We start from the raw sequence: 14,547 nt of genomic DNA, 5'->3' as shown, positions 1-14,547 counted from the left end.
GAGACATCTCAAAGCGCTTCACAGAACATATCTCCGACAATGCAACACAGTAGGGGGTTTAGTGTGTGTCAATGTCACAGTGAGGTGTGTCAGAAAGCTATTGTGGGAAAATAAAGAGTCGAAACATTGTCTGTTACGTTCAGTTTGTAATTTTGTTCAAAAACGCAGGGCGTCTTAGCAGCAAGCTGTGAAATGAGCTGCGTCTTATAAGTTGGAAAGAGACCCGTGTATCATTCGTAGCTTAATGTGGTGCAGGGAGCCTGCTCTCAGTACGAGCATTCCTGCACAGGACTGCGGGGGAGGCCAGGAGGCTGGGCAGCTGACATGGAATGGGTTTCTAAGCTACAGAGCCTGGATTCCATTTAAATCCATGTCACTTGGCTGACGCCCTGGGGCTCTGCGTAGTCACTCTCAGCTCTTTAACACAATGAGCACTGAAAGTGTTCTGAGTTCTTCTCGGTGTTTGACTGCGTGTTCGTTTCTGGCACCTTCTGCAGGAGCGAGTGGCTGGAACCCTCTCACTTCTCCTGACAGGCTCCACCCGTGTGATCGTCCTCAAAAGCTGCAATGTCGGAGGTGACCAAAAATGGTCACTCACTCCATGACTGTTTGTGGACACTGCTGCGTGCAACTGGCTGCCACATTTCACCCACAAATATACCGTCAACTCACTTCACAATATATTCTGTGAGGTGCTTTGAGACATCTCAAAGACGTGATAAGGCATGATATCAAATCGAAGGATTATTATTATTAATAGGAATATCCTCATATTCGGTGTAGCATCTTTCACATCTGGAGGACGGACCATATGCTTCTCAGGATATATTGTAAAGTGGTGTGACTGCGTGCATTCTGTGGGTGAACCCTTTGGTAAGCACTTGGAGAGATGAAAGGCTCTATAGAAATGCAAGCAGTTGTTATTGCTAACTGGTGGGAACAAATGGTTTGAGCTAAAGGCACAACCAATGCTCGTGATTAATTCACTTTACAGTGTATTCCGTAAAGTACTTTGAGAAGTGTCAACAACGTGATAAGGCGTTATATCAAATGCAAGGTTTCTTATGTTTGTTAGCTGTGGGATTTCAAAACAATAAAAACATTTTGCCGTGCAGGGATCGGAGCCCAGTATCAACATGTTTATATTAAGAGTCAACTTCTTTCTCATCGGCTTCCTCTTCTGGTGTCCCTTTTACACTTTTTTTTCGTTTGGAGAGAAGGGAGTTTTTCCCAATGTCTTAGCCAACAACCCCACAAATAAAAAAAATTGGTCATTCACTTCAGTGTGTCAGCACAGTGGTAGCGTTCTCGCCTCTGAGTCAGAAGGTTCTGGGTTCAAGCCCAAAGTCAGGATTCGAATCATGTCGTCTGAGCTCACACACCAATGCAGTGCTGAGGTTGTGTTGCATTGTCAGAGGTGCCATACCTCAGTCGAGACATTAAAATGAGGAACTATCATCAGCTCATTAAAGTTAATTGTTCTGTGATTCTATTAATATTTGGCAGAGTGCAGTTGGCAAGTGCAGTCTGATATGAAACGAAGCACTCATGAAATGCAGGTTCTGAAAGGGTTAATTCTTCCAGTGATGCAGTACCAGCTCCTCAGCCAATTCCCAATGCTTTGTTAGTTAGAGACAACAGTGTGTATTTGCGATACTTGCAAATGTGATGGGAAGCTCTAAATCTGTGACTGCCAAAACCCCTCTAATTTATCACATAACCGCGCAATCCAATTCCCCAAAGCCATCCCAGTGAGGGGTGAGGGAAAAGAACCAGAGAATGGAACATCATCCGGACCTTTCAGTCTCCACGCTTCCTATTCCACTGCTTTGCCGGCTTTTGGAAATCGGATTTAGCCATTTCCCCGGATACCGCAAATCAGACCCTATACAAGAGAGACATCGTTTTCATGTGTTACATCAATGTTTCTCTGCAACAACAACTTGCATTTATATACTTTGGTCCTTCACCTGGGGTAGTGCCTCTGAGTGTACAAACTTCATCACTCCAGGTTATTGTAACGTATTCTGTAGCATGGTGGTTAGTGCGCTCTCCTTGCAAGCAAGAGGACCCGGGTTCGATTCCCGGGTGGTGGCGAAACCTTAGGCTTGTTTCCTTACTCCAAACCCCTCTGTTTACCTGGCAGTAAGCAGGAACCTGGTGGTTATGTTGATTGGCGGATTGCTTTCCGTGAGTAATAATGGTCATTCAATCCACGACTGTTTGCCTCCTTCAAAGGCAAACACAAAACACTGAAAAGTGTCTTGGATTTCAACCTGGCTTCACAATAATAATAATTATCCTTGCATCTGATATAGCGCCTTATCACATCCTGGAGACGTCTCGAAGCTCTTCACAGAGTATATTGTACATTGGAGATTGACTGTATTTGTGGGCTGTGCGCAATTAGCTGGCGTTTCGCCCACGAATACGGTCAATCCATTTTACAATATACTCTGTGAAGAACTTTGAGATGTCTCCGGAATGTGATAAAGCGCTATATCAAATGCAAGGATTATTATTAATATTGTGTAGCCAGGTTGAAATCCAAGCTACTTTTCAATACTCAAAGAGTTATTTCAATTAAGTTGGAGAGCTTCAAATGATTAAATGTCAACTTTTAGCACCATTCTCCTGGTTATTAATATCCCGCGCTGTGAGAGGGCATTTTTATTTTGACATGTGTACCAACGGCCTTTGTGACAGTGACTGTTTCTGCCCAGTGAGCAGTCACCCATTCACTCAACACCCGCCACAGCACTTTGCACAACCACAACAAACCATATCACTACCTTGGCACCTCAGTCACACGAGTAACAGTCCAATACTTATTAAACCAACAGCAAATGCCGCGTTTTGCCCACAAACACACCATCAATCTACTTTACAATATATCCTGTGAAGCGCTTCGAGATGTCTCAACAACGTGATAAGGCGCTATATCAAATGCAAGGACTATTATCGTTAGATTGAGAGGAATACTCACTGTGAACTTTATTCTGGAGCTCATACTCTTCGCTCCATGCTGTTGTACCAGAGAACATATCCAGTCAGTGAAATGTACAACCCGGTGCATTTAGCTCAGCTGAAGTTGGGCATTTCTGCTCCAGTCTTTCCTTTTGACTGAGGGTGTTGCTGGTTGACTGTATCTCTCACTGATCCTCTCTGTGCCTGTGACCTCTCCACTTCAGTCCTTTTTCCCTGTTCACCAGTGTGCGCTTTACTACCGAGGAGCTATCAATGGGCTCATTACCATAAGAAAACAGGACTCACATTCCAATTGGCGCAGTTCAATCCTCATGTAGTTGTGAGGCTGTGTGTGTATGTGTGTGGGAGGGGGAGCTTTGCTCTGAGATACATTACACACCGAGGCTCACAGCCAACAACCTAATCAGCAGGGAAAGCTCACCGCGCTTCCCCACTGGAATACTCAATTTCCTTTCCTAGGTTTCCCAGGATTTTATTGCATATTTACTCCCCCCCTCCCCCACACCACCGCAATTTAATTTTCCAGCTCTCTCCTCTCTGACCAAGGTAAGGTCCCATACACACCACGTTTTCTGCTGGTAACTTGGCCAAAGTGGCTTCATAATTCTTCAATTCTTCGTAAACAGTCCTCCTCTTACCCCTACTGCAACTCTCTCTTAGAGCTCACCCCTCACTGTAACACTGTCTGATACCCCCCTCACTGTTGCACTCTGGAAAATTTAAATCAAATCGACCCTCTGTGCCAGGCTCAGTCTCAGTTCCCGAGCCAAGCGAGTCCAGGGCATTGCTAATGACAGCAAAGCCAGCCTGGCTAATCGGCCAGACTTGGAAGCTCAGATCACTTACTGGGAGCAGGGATTCTTCCCACTTAATAATAATCCTTGCATTTGATAGAGCGCCTTATCGCGTCGGAAGGACATGTTAAAGCGTTTCACGGGATTTATGGTGAAATGGAGTCACTGTGTATTTTGTAGGCAAACGCGGCAACACAATTGCACACAGCAATGTCCCACAAACAGCCATGAAACAAGTGACCAATTGTATTTGGGGCCAGGACTCTGGGAGAGAGAATCTCCCTTCTCAGTGGCACGGGATCTTTAATTTAACCGGAACAGGCAGACAGGCCCTCAGTTTAACGTCTCAGTCTCAGCCTCATGCGAAGGACGGCACCTCCAGCAATGCAAACCACCCCCAGCACTGCATTGGAGCCTCAGGTCAAGTCCGAGGTTCTAAATCCTGATGTGGGGCTTGAACCCACAACCTTCTGATGCAGACCTAGCTTAGCCAGTGTTGACACAGGCCAGGTTGACACAAGACAATTGATTTGATTGCAAGCATCCTGTGCAACCTACCTTTCAACTTGTTAATATTCTTCTATGCTCATGGAAATGCTGTGTAAATTCCATCTTGTTTACGCAGCCAGAGAGGGTCCTGTACACAGATATCTCGCTCCTCAGATTTAATCTGTCTGTGGCTGGACAGAACGTACATACGGCATCTGCACTGCAGATATGCCACATTACACAGCATTACCTTCTCCACACAGCACATGCAATGCATTAAATTAGTGCTACATTTATTGTTATAATCTTTGCATTTGATATAGAACCTTTCATGTTGGAGGGTGTCTCAAAGTGCTTCACAGGGTTTACTGTAAAGTGGATGACTGTAGGCAAATGGAGCAGCAAATCTGTGCACAAATATTCCACAAACAGCCATGAACAGCCTGGCTCAGTCGATAGCTAAGTTAGAAGGTTGTGGGTTCAAGCCCCATGTCAGGATTTACAAAGCCATATAGTATATGCTGGAACTCCAGAGCAGTGCTGGGGGGAGCACTGCATTGTTGGAGGAGCCATTTTTTGGATTAGACGTTAAACCAAGGTCCTGTCTGCTTGTTCAGGTAGATGTGAAAGGTTCGAAAGGAGAAGAAAAGTTTAAAGAAGCCATCTGCGGCCTAGATGGTAGGAATCTAAGAGGAGTGGAAGAGCAAAAAGATCTGGGAATTCACGTCCACAGATTTCTAAATGTACCTACACAGGTAGATACAGCCATAAATAGGCCAATAGGGTTTGGGGTTTTATATCCAGAGGGACACAGTATAAAAGTGAGGAGGTGATGTTGAATTTGTATAAAACACTGGTTAGGTCTCAGCGAGAGACTGTGTTCAGTTCTGGGCACCACACTTTAGGAAGGATGTCAAAGCATTGAAGAGGGTGCAAAGGAGATTGACCAGGATGGTACCAGGAATGAGGGACTTCAGTTATCAGGAGAGGCGAGAGAAGCCGGGATTATTCTCCTTGGAGCAAAGAAGGTTAAGAGGAGACTTAATAGTTATTAAGTTTTGAAAATTATGAGGGAATTTGACAGGGTGAAGAAGGAGAAACTATTCCACTGGCGGGTGGGTCGGTAACCCGAGGGCATTGATTTAAAATAGTTGTTAAAAGAAACAGAGGGGAAGTGAGGAGAAATTTTTTCACACAGCGAGTTGTTGGGATCTGGAATGCATTGCCTGAAAGGGTGATGGAAGCCGATTCGATAACAACTTTTAAGAGAGAAGTAGATAATTATTTGGGGAGGACAAGTTTGCAGGGCTATGGGGAGAGAGCGGGGGAGTGGCATTGATTTGGATAGCTCTTTTCAAAGAGCTGGCACGGACACGATGGGCCGAATGGCCTCCTTCTGTGCTGTATAATTCTATGATACTATGAAAAGGGCACTTGATAGAGGCGTTTAAAATTATAAAAGAGTTCATTAAAGTTAGCGCAAACAGGCTGTTTCTACTGTTTGAGGAGTCTGTAATCAGAGAATACAAGATAGCATCTAGGGGATCTGAAACAGATTGCGGAACTCGCTGCCTGAAACGATGGTGGAAGCAGTTAGTGTAGAGATGCGTTTAAGAGGAAGTTAAACCTTCAGAGGAAGGGAGAAGGGAATAGAAAGATGTGGGAAGGAGTAAGGAATGGGTGAAGACTCACGTGGAGTATAAACACTGGCATGGACCAATTGGCCAAATGGTCACTTTTCGTTCTGTACATTGTTTGTAAATCTTTTTTTTGTCAATTCCCTTCTCTTTTCAAATAGTGCCATGCACTACTTCGACTCCAGGAGTTACCCCAACCCATACTCTGGAATCCCTAAGCCTTGGCTCTTGCCAAACTGCGAATAATACTTTCCAGAATGAGTTAAGCAGGATGCATCGCTCCAGAGAGAGAGAGAGAGAGAGAGCCCATTCCATTTCAACAGCCTATCTCTGGAATTTCCATGTGTAAGTGGAATGCATGAAATCCTCAGTGTGGTTTGGATACTTTTAAGCACAGTGATGGGTTTGTGCATGTGACAGTCACCCGACTGACCCCCAAAAGATTATCGTCCACCTGAACGGCAGACAGAGCCTTGGTTTTGCTTCTCAGGAGAGGAGAGAAAACGGACGGGAGGAAAACTACAACGTCAATGTCCCATTAAAAAGCTAACCGTCCCGGATCTGAAAACAGAAGGGAGCTCCAGACAAATAGCACTGTCCCTCTCCACACAGGGCGAGAATAAGGAACTCGCTCTCTTAAAGATTGTCCACAGCAAATAATGGTCTTTGCTTGGCGTTCCTCTGCTTTGCACATGAAATGAAACCCCGTATAAAGGGTTCTGTGTACACAGTCCCCGATGCCCTGACTGCCGTCAGCCTGCTGCTTTGTTCTGTCTCAGCTTCTTTTGAGATGCCCAGCACGCAGCGGAATTAGAGGAAACCCAGAAAGTGGGGATGAATCCAGCAATAACAACCGCGCGGAGCTCAAGCCAGGACCTCGGTCACACAGGAAGAAAGCTCTGACCTATTGTGCAGTGTTAAAGGGGATCTCCAGCCTGGGAGATTGCAACAACATGGCAAGGAAGCACATACAGCAGTGAGACCACACGCTGACCAACATAACAATATCAGCTTATCTGCCTCCACTGTTATTCACTTCTTGATATCATGGGCAATAGATCACAAAACTACATATCACGTAAGCAGAGAGTGCTCAGATCAGCGCACTTTACCCGTGAAAACAATGATACAGGTAGAAGAGAAGTGCTTAACAAAGCTCTGTAGGGAATAACAATCAAAAACACAATAATAATCCTGGCATTTGCCTTATTACATCGTTGAGCCATCTTAAAGCGCTTCACAGGATATATTGAAAAGTGGATTGACTGTGTATTTTTGGGGGTGAAACTGTTGTGCACAGTTGACTGCCACATTTCGCCCACAAAATGCAGTCAATTTAACTTTACAGTATATTCTGCGAAGCGCTTTGAGATGTCTCAACAACATGATAAGGCCTTATATCAAATGTAAGGATTATTGTTATTCACACAGATAGCAGCTCTAAGAGCTGCAAAGCACCAGGTGAGAGGCACATAGAAAATCAGATAGCGGGGAAAAAAGTAACACATTCTGAACATCTAACTATCTTTGGCAACGGACACTGAATGATACACCAGGCTATATATAGTTACGATAAAGGGCGTATGATCACAGATCCTGGGTTAAACATCTGACTACAGCCAACTCACACTCACCTACTCTGTGAGAAAATGCCTTGGTATTTAAGCACAGGCACCAGATATGATGTGACAGCAAGTGTAAAGAGTCATACAATCGTGGTAGTGTGTGATAGCAGCCAGTAACCGCAGCCCACGTTCACTGAGAAAGTCACATGTAGGCTTCCTTCTTCATGCACCAGATTTAGCACTGAGACTTTGGTTCTGGGCTAAGTTCGGGCAAGGAATCAAATTCACAAAGACCATCATTGGCAATCGGGCCTTCAGCCTTTCTGTCCCCACCTTCTGGAACTCCATCCCAGAACCCTTCTGCCTCACCCCATCTCTTGTCTCCTTCAAGGCCCGTCTCCTTCCAGCCACTGACCTGTGTGGCCGTACATTGTGTTCGGTCGCATAATAATAATAATAACCTTTGCATTTGATATAGTGCCTTACCACATCATTGAGAGGTCTCAAAGCACTTCACAGGATACACTGTAAAGTGGAGTGATTGTATATTTTGTGGGCAAAACGTGGCAGTCATTTGCACACAATCCTTTCTTGCCTCTTTTGGTTAAGACGTATTTTCTCTTTGCTTTCCAGCTTGTAAAAAAAATTTCTGTTTCAATATTCTCCCTCCATTATCAGGGAACCAAGTGAATCCTGGACTTTCTGGGTCTGTGTAGCTTTCACACGGGTGGTGGTGGGGTTGGCAGTGAGATCAGGGAGAGACCCAAAGTGTTTCACTTACTGAATATGAAAAGAATGGAAAAACGGGTAGGCTGCTGTCTTTAGGGGAGAGACCGACACACAACCTGTTCAAACCACAACCTCCAGGGAGAATTTGTTCTCCAAATTTTACTTTGTGTGAGGCCTTGGTAGACTGGCATTAAGTTCTTCAGTGTAGAGGTGGTTAAGGGGACATTTATTTGAGGTATTTCAAATAATGAAAAGAATTGACGGGTTAGATAGTGGACGACTCTTCCCCTTGGCTGAGGGATCCATTATCAGGTGGGGGGAGTGCAGGATCAGAACAAAGATGATTAGAACTGAGGTCTATCTGACATCTCAGATATTGTAAAGTCACTCAATCCACGACTGTTTGTGGGACACTGCTGTGCGCAATTGGCTGCCATGTTTTGCCCACAAAATATAATCAACCCATTTTACAATATATTCTGTGAAGTACTTTCAGGCATCTCAACAACCTGATCAAATGTAAGGATTATTATTATTACTCACTCCAGCAATAGATGTACCAACTGAGACATTACCTAAGCTTAGTGGTGCAAGTCCAGAGGCAGCATTTTGCAGACCTGCTTCTTCAAACGCAAATAGCAAATTGCATTTACACGGCACATTTCATATTGGGAGGACGTCCCAAGGCGCTGGACAGTGAAGAGTTTGCACCTAAACTGGGGTTTGGATTTAGGAGAGGTGGGTGGTGGGGGTAAGTGAAATGGAGTGGGAAGATGACCTAAAGCACGGTCAAAGAGAAAGGCTGGAGGTTTCCTGCTTTGAGGACTGAGTCTGTTCCTGTTAGCTACTGAGCCATCACCTTCATTTCAGTCACTGGGACCTGGAGTCTGAATGACTTTCCTCAGTGGCAAATGGACTCAGTGAACTGAAATAGACACACCACATAGTGTCAGCCTAGCAGTGTGTTGCACTCTCACCTCTGAGTCAGAAAGTTGTGCAGTCAAGCTCCATGTCGGGACTTGGAACCACATAGTCTAAACTAACTCTCCAATGCAATGCTGGGGCGTGTTGCTTTGGTGGAGGTGCCATCCTTCAGTTGAGAAGTTAAACTAAAGCCAGCCTGCCTGTTCAGGTAGACATTAAAGGTCCCATGGCACGCTTTGAAAAGAGAAGGGAGTTTCTTTCTCCACATCATGGCCAACGATCCCCCAAAGAATATTGGTCACTCACTCCATGGCTGTCTGTGTGATATCGCTGTGCACAACTGGCTGTTGCATTTCGCTCACGAAATACACAGTCCCTCCATTTTACAGTATATCCTGTGAAGCACTTTGAAACGTCTTGACGACGTGATAAGGCACTATAAAAAATGCAAGGATTATTATATCCCCTTTAAATTAGCTTGATGCTACTGCATTGCATTCAGTTTTGGATGCATTTGGTTCTATCAGTTGTGCAGCTTAATATAACCGCAGCAATACTGTTACACAACATGTTTTGTCATCTCCTACAGGAGAATGACTTAGGATTATCATACAATTTGACAGCACTGAAACAGGAAATTCAGCCCATCGAGTCTATAGTGGTGGATTTCTCCGCGTAGAACTAGTCCATTCCGGGGTTTAGACACCACATGAGTCCCCAACTCCTATGCCCCTCTCCTAGTGAGGGCTCAAACCTGCGCTGGTCAACTGTCATATAAACAACTAGTAACTATCCAGGGTCTCCTTGGAGCTGAGCTGGCTCCAAGATGATGTTCTTTGCAAAGTAATATCAGAATTGAGTCGGTTCTCTGCTGTGGTCCTGATAGCCTGGTCCCTGAGGCAGGTGGGTCTGCAATATAGCCACACAGCCAACTTGGCTGTTTATCAGGATCTAGAAGGGCAGACCAGTCAAATACGGCAGGGATTCTTCCCATCAGCTTCCCATGCAAGCCAAAACCCTTACAGATAGAGTTGTCCTAGCTGGACAAATCGGGGTAAAACCTTGGGCAAGTTTCCTGACTCCACATACCTGATAATAATCCCTCAAGAAAAAAAATCAGTAATAAAATTAGTGACTTCAATCTATGACTGTTTGTGGGACACTGCTGTGCGCAATTGGCTGCCGGGTTTTGCCCACAAATATACAGTCAATTCACTTTACAGTCTATTCTGTGAAGCGCTTTGAGACGTCTAGAAGACCTGAAAAGCCCTAAATCAAATGCAAGGAATATTATAAAGAGCTGTAAGTTTCCTAAACACACACTTCTGTGGCCCCAAGATTTGGCCCGTGCCAACCTGTGCCTAATGCTCTCCAGAATTAGATAAGCAGGATGCGTCCCTCCAAGGAGAGATTGCGCTTTCCATTCCAAACACAGGGAAATTTTCATGCGTAGGTGACACACGTGTGTGGAACTCTCAATCCGGTTTGGCTACTCTTAAGCATGGTGATGGTTCCACATGTGTCAGTTACTCAGACACCCAAAGCCAAATAAAAAAAGTTTGCGATGGCATTTTGCAGTGGTCAGCCTGTGCACCTGTACAGGCAACCTCAGGGTTTTCTTTTGTATTGGTGAGCGAGGTTTAATGTGGCTGTTGTTAATTTTGTAGCCGGTTCCTTTACGAAACTACAGACACCTCTCGTAGACTAAGTTCAACAATTTGTCAATTTGTCAATTGGACCTGTTGAAAAGCTACAATAATCAATTAAGTATACAGTCAATTCACTTAATAGTATTTTCTGGGAAGCGTTTTGAGACGTCTCGACAACTTGATAAGGGGCTATATCAAATACTAGGAATATTATTATTGTGGTCAGCCTGTGAGAGAGGTGGAGCAGAATATTTGTCTAAATTAACCTCATCCCCAGGTGAAAAATAGGTTCACCAAAGTTTTCGTCATTCGTTTTAAAGAACAACTTGAATCAAATAGTTTACAAAACTACAGACACCTTGTGGAGTCCTGTAGCTCAGTGGTTAGAGCACTCGCTTTGCAAGCGAGAGACCTGAGTTCAATTCCAGGCAGAGGGTGAAACCTTGGGCAAGTTTCCTCACTCCACACAGAGCCTAATAATAATCCCTCCAAAACCAAAAACAATAATAAAGTGGTCATTTTCAATCGACGACTGTTTGTGGGACATTGCTGTGCGCAATTGGCTGCCGCGTTCGCCCACAAATATAGTTAATTCACTTTACAGTGTGTTCTGTGAAGCGTTTTGGGACATCCTCCCGACGTGAAAAGCGCTATATCAAATGCAAGGATTATTATTATTATTACCGCAAATATCTGTTGATAATATCTAACCTGAGTTATGGTTACATAAAGATGGAAACAATTCGGAGAAATAAATTGAACAGCATTTCATCCAAGCCTATTAAACAGGAATTAGACTTCCAAACTCGCCCAAGGCAACCTTGAAAACCTTGTATTTTTTATACTGTAATAAAAACATACCTGTGAACAAGTAGCAGAAACCATCTGTTTTGCCAACATCCTATCTCTTTCTGCTGACCAGGTCACCAAACGGATCTGAGAAATTCAAACATCGAAAGCAACTTCAAAACACATCGTTGGTTTTCTTGTTTTAAAAAAACCCTGAAATGTTGACGTTTGACATGTTCTGTGTGGTAAACCAGAAACCGATGCTATGTGACAGACAGATACTGTGCAGAGAACGGTGAGAATGGTCGAGGAGCAGAAGGGGAGAAAAAAAGCTCACTGTTCAACGTGGAGTTCCTATCATACCCTTGTGATTGTTAAGGCATGGAAACATCATGGATTCAACGAGTGAGAAGGTTCAGCTTAAAGTGCTCTGCGTCACTGCCAATGAGAGCACGGAATATTTCTGTCACCTCTTCAGGATGCACAGTGCTGATCTCAAAACCTTGAACATGAAGTCACAGTGGAGAAACCAGCTGCTTCCAAGAACTGTTACTTCCCTCTCCTTTCGCTGTTAATGCACATTAGTCACCCTTTGTGAGAAAACTACCGCATTAACAACAACAACAAAATTACATTTGTATAGCGCCTTTCACGTTGGGAGGACATCCCAAGGTGCTGGACAGACAGAGTTTCGGACCGGAGCTGGGGGTTGGGGTCAGGGATTGTGGAGGGCAGGGGGTGAAGCAGGAAGATCGAAAGCACGGTCGAAGAGGAGGGTCTTGAGATGGGTCTTGAAGGAGGCAAAGTGTGGGGGGGGGGGGGGGGAAGCGAGGCGAAGGGACTGCGGGATAGCGTTCCAGAGTGAGGGGACAGAGTGGCAGAAGGCCCACCTGCCAATAGTGGGGCGAGCGAGGCCGGGGGACGTGAAGCTGGCCGGAGCCCGCTGAGCGGAGGGAGCGAGCAGGATGGTAGGGGGTTAGGAGGTCAGAGAGGTAGGGGGAAGCAAGACCATGGAGGGCTTTGAAGGTGAGGACCAGGATCTTGAACTGTATCCTCTGTGTGATGGGAAGCCAGTGGAGTTGGGCGAGGATGGGGGTGATAGGGTCGCGGAGCCCAGTGCAGGAGAGGACACGGGCTGCAGAGTTCTGGATGATCTGCAGCCTGTGGAGGGAGGAGTTGGGGAGACCGACAAGCAGTGAGTTTGCATAGTCGTACCTCGATGTACGAGGGTTTCAGCCTGGTGTGGAAGTGGGCACAAGCTGCAGAGTTCTGGTTGTTGTATTATATTGTGTGGTGTGTTGCAATCTTTTCAGGTGTAATCATTGTAAATATGTGCCTGTGTGGTGTACAGCGGGGTGCCAGCCATAGCTAGCACAAGCTCCCTAGGAGGGTTTGTGCATTGCCCACGCACATTGATGTAGTGCACATAGGGACGTTCTCACTGCAACTAAAGAGCAAGCTGCGAATGTGCGCATACATCATGTGTGCTGTAAACCTGTCTGTGCCCCACCATTAAAGGTGGGGGTGAACGACAGAGAGGGGGATGACAAGACCTCGTAACTGCGTTCTATGAGTGCACAGAAACTCTGCCCCCCTCCCCCCCCCCACCCCGTAAGGGGCCGGATCTGCTGTGTATTGTAACTAGATATTAATACATTGCATTTTTCTTATCTGTCTCAGGAATTTTTCCATGCAAGTGCAAATAGATATTCGTGGAGTCCTGTAGCTCAGTGGTTAGAGCACTCGCTTTGCAAGCGCGAGACCTGAGTTCAATTCCAGGCAGAGGGCGAAACCTTGGGCAAGTTTCCTTACTCCACACAGAGCCTAATAATAATCCCTCCAAAACCAAAAACAATAATAAATTGGTCATTTTCAATCTACGACTGTTTGTGGGACACTGCTGTGCGCAATTGGCTGCCGCGTTCGCCCACAAATATAGTCAATTCACTTTACAGTGTGTTCTGTGAAGCGATTTGGGACGTCCTCCTGACATGAAAAGCGCTATATCAAATGCAAGGATTATTATTATTATTATTATTATATTCTATATCTCAATTAATATATACTTGGTTTCAAAAAAATTAGTCCTGAAGGGTTAATGCCCAAACCCACTGAACCCTTCTGCGCTGAACTCAGTAGTTCCTTCACTGGACCCATGCAGAACCTTAATAAACGCAAATTATTCTGTAAACTATTCTCTATTCAATGGCGAATCAATGACATTTTCTCTCTCCGCAGGATCAGACACAAAGCCCTTTTATTATATACACAGCAGTGAAGGGGGGAGCAGGATGGATTACAAATAATTACTTTTGTGGAGGTGGGGAGGGAGGGGGGGAAGAGGCTTCTTAAAGGGGAAAATGCAAAACTGTTTCATTCGAATTTAGGGCAGAGAAACTTCCACTATAAAGATGTCACACTCCGGAAAAACGGTAACCTTTGCGCAATGTAGCCTTAGGATGCATATGCAACACTAATACCACATTGCGTGACAAAATTAACAGGAAATTCAATGTACAACAGCTCCCTATTTCTCTGAAAGGCTCGGACTCAAGATAGGGCACAGTCAATGGTCACCCTCTGGTATCTGCCTTAATTTGCCACACGTCACCTGTGAGATTAATGTGTCGTCAGCAAAGTATTCGACTGTGGTCAGAAAATCCCCAACATCCACTTTCCAAAAGAATCACAAGAGTACGATCAGTTTCAGTAAACTTTACATACAGCCCTGTCCACCCCCTTCCATACAGACCTGTCCGTTCTCTCGGCTCAGCAGGCTCCGGTTTGGTACATGTCCCCCAACCCGTCCACCCCAACATCGGGGGTCAGGCCTTCAGCTTCTCCGCCCCACCCTTTGAAACTCCACCCCGGAAACTAAATCCCTGTCCCTTCGACTCGCCCGCTTCCTTGACTCCTTCAAGACTTCTCTCAAGACGCTCCTCTTCAACTGCACCTTCAGTCACCCTCCTACCCCTAACCTCTC

The 14,547-nt window shown here is 45.2% G+C and overlaps 1 protein-coding gene across 1 annotated transcript in view; it reads right to left on the bottom strand.

Annotated features, from left to right (window-relative positions):
- cass4 (Cas scaffold protein family member 4) overlaps window positions 1-11,947 on the bottom strand; it is a 28,069-nt gene extending 16,122 nt beyond the window's left edge. The window contains exons 1-2 of the mRNA XM_042341938.1: window positions 11,902-11,947; window positions 11,637-11,711 (exon numbers count right to left, since the gene is read on the bottom strand). Coding sequence (XP_042197872.1) covers window positions 11,637-11,675 — 39 coding nt within the window. The 5' untranslated portion in view covers window positions 11,676-11,711; window positions 11,902-11,947. The remainder of the gene's footprint in view (window positions 1-11,636; window positions 11,712-11,901) is intronic.
- Between the last annotated feature and the right edge of the window lie 2,600 nt (window positions 11,948-14,547).

The sequence above is a fragment of the Callorhinchus milii genome, unplaced genomic scaffold (genome assembly GCF_018977255.1).
Source record: "Callorhinchus milii isolate IMCB2004 unplaced genomic scaffold, IMCB_Cmil_1.0 Scaffold18, whole genome shotgun sequence".
NCBI lineage: Eukaryota > Metazoa > Chordata > Chondrichthyes > Chimaeriformes > Callorhinchidae > Callorhinchus > Callorhinchus milii.
Note: the sequence above shows the minus strand (reverse complement) of the source record. Positions and strands in the feature narration are given on the sequence as shown.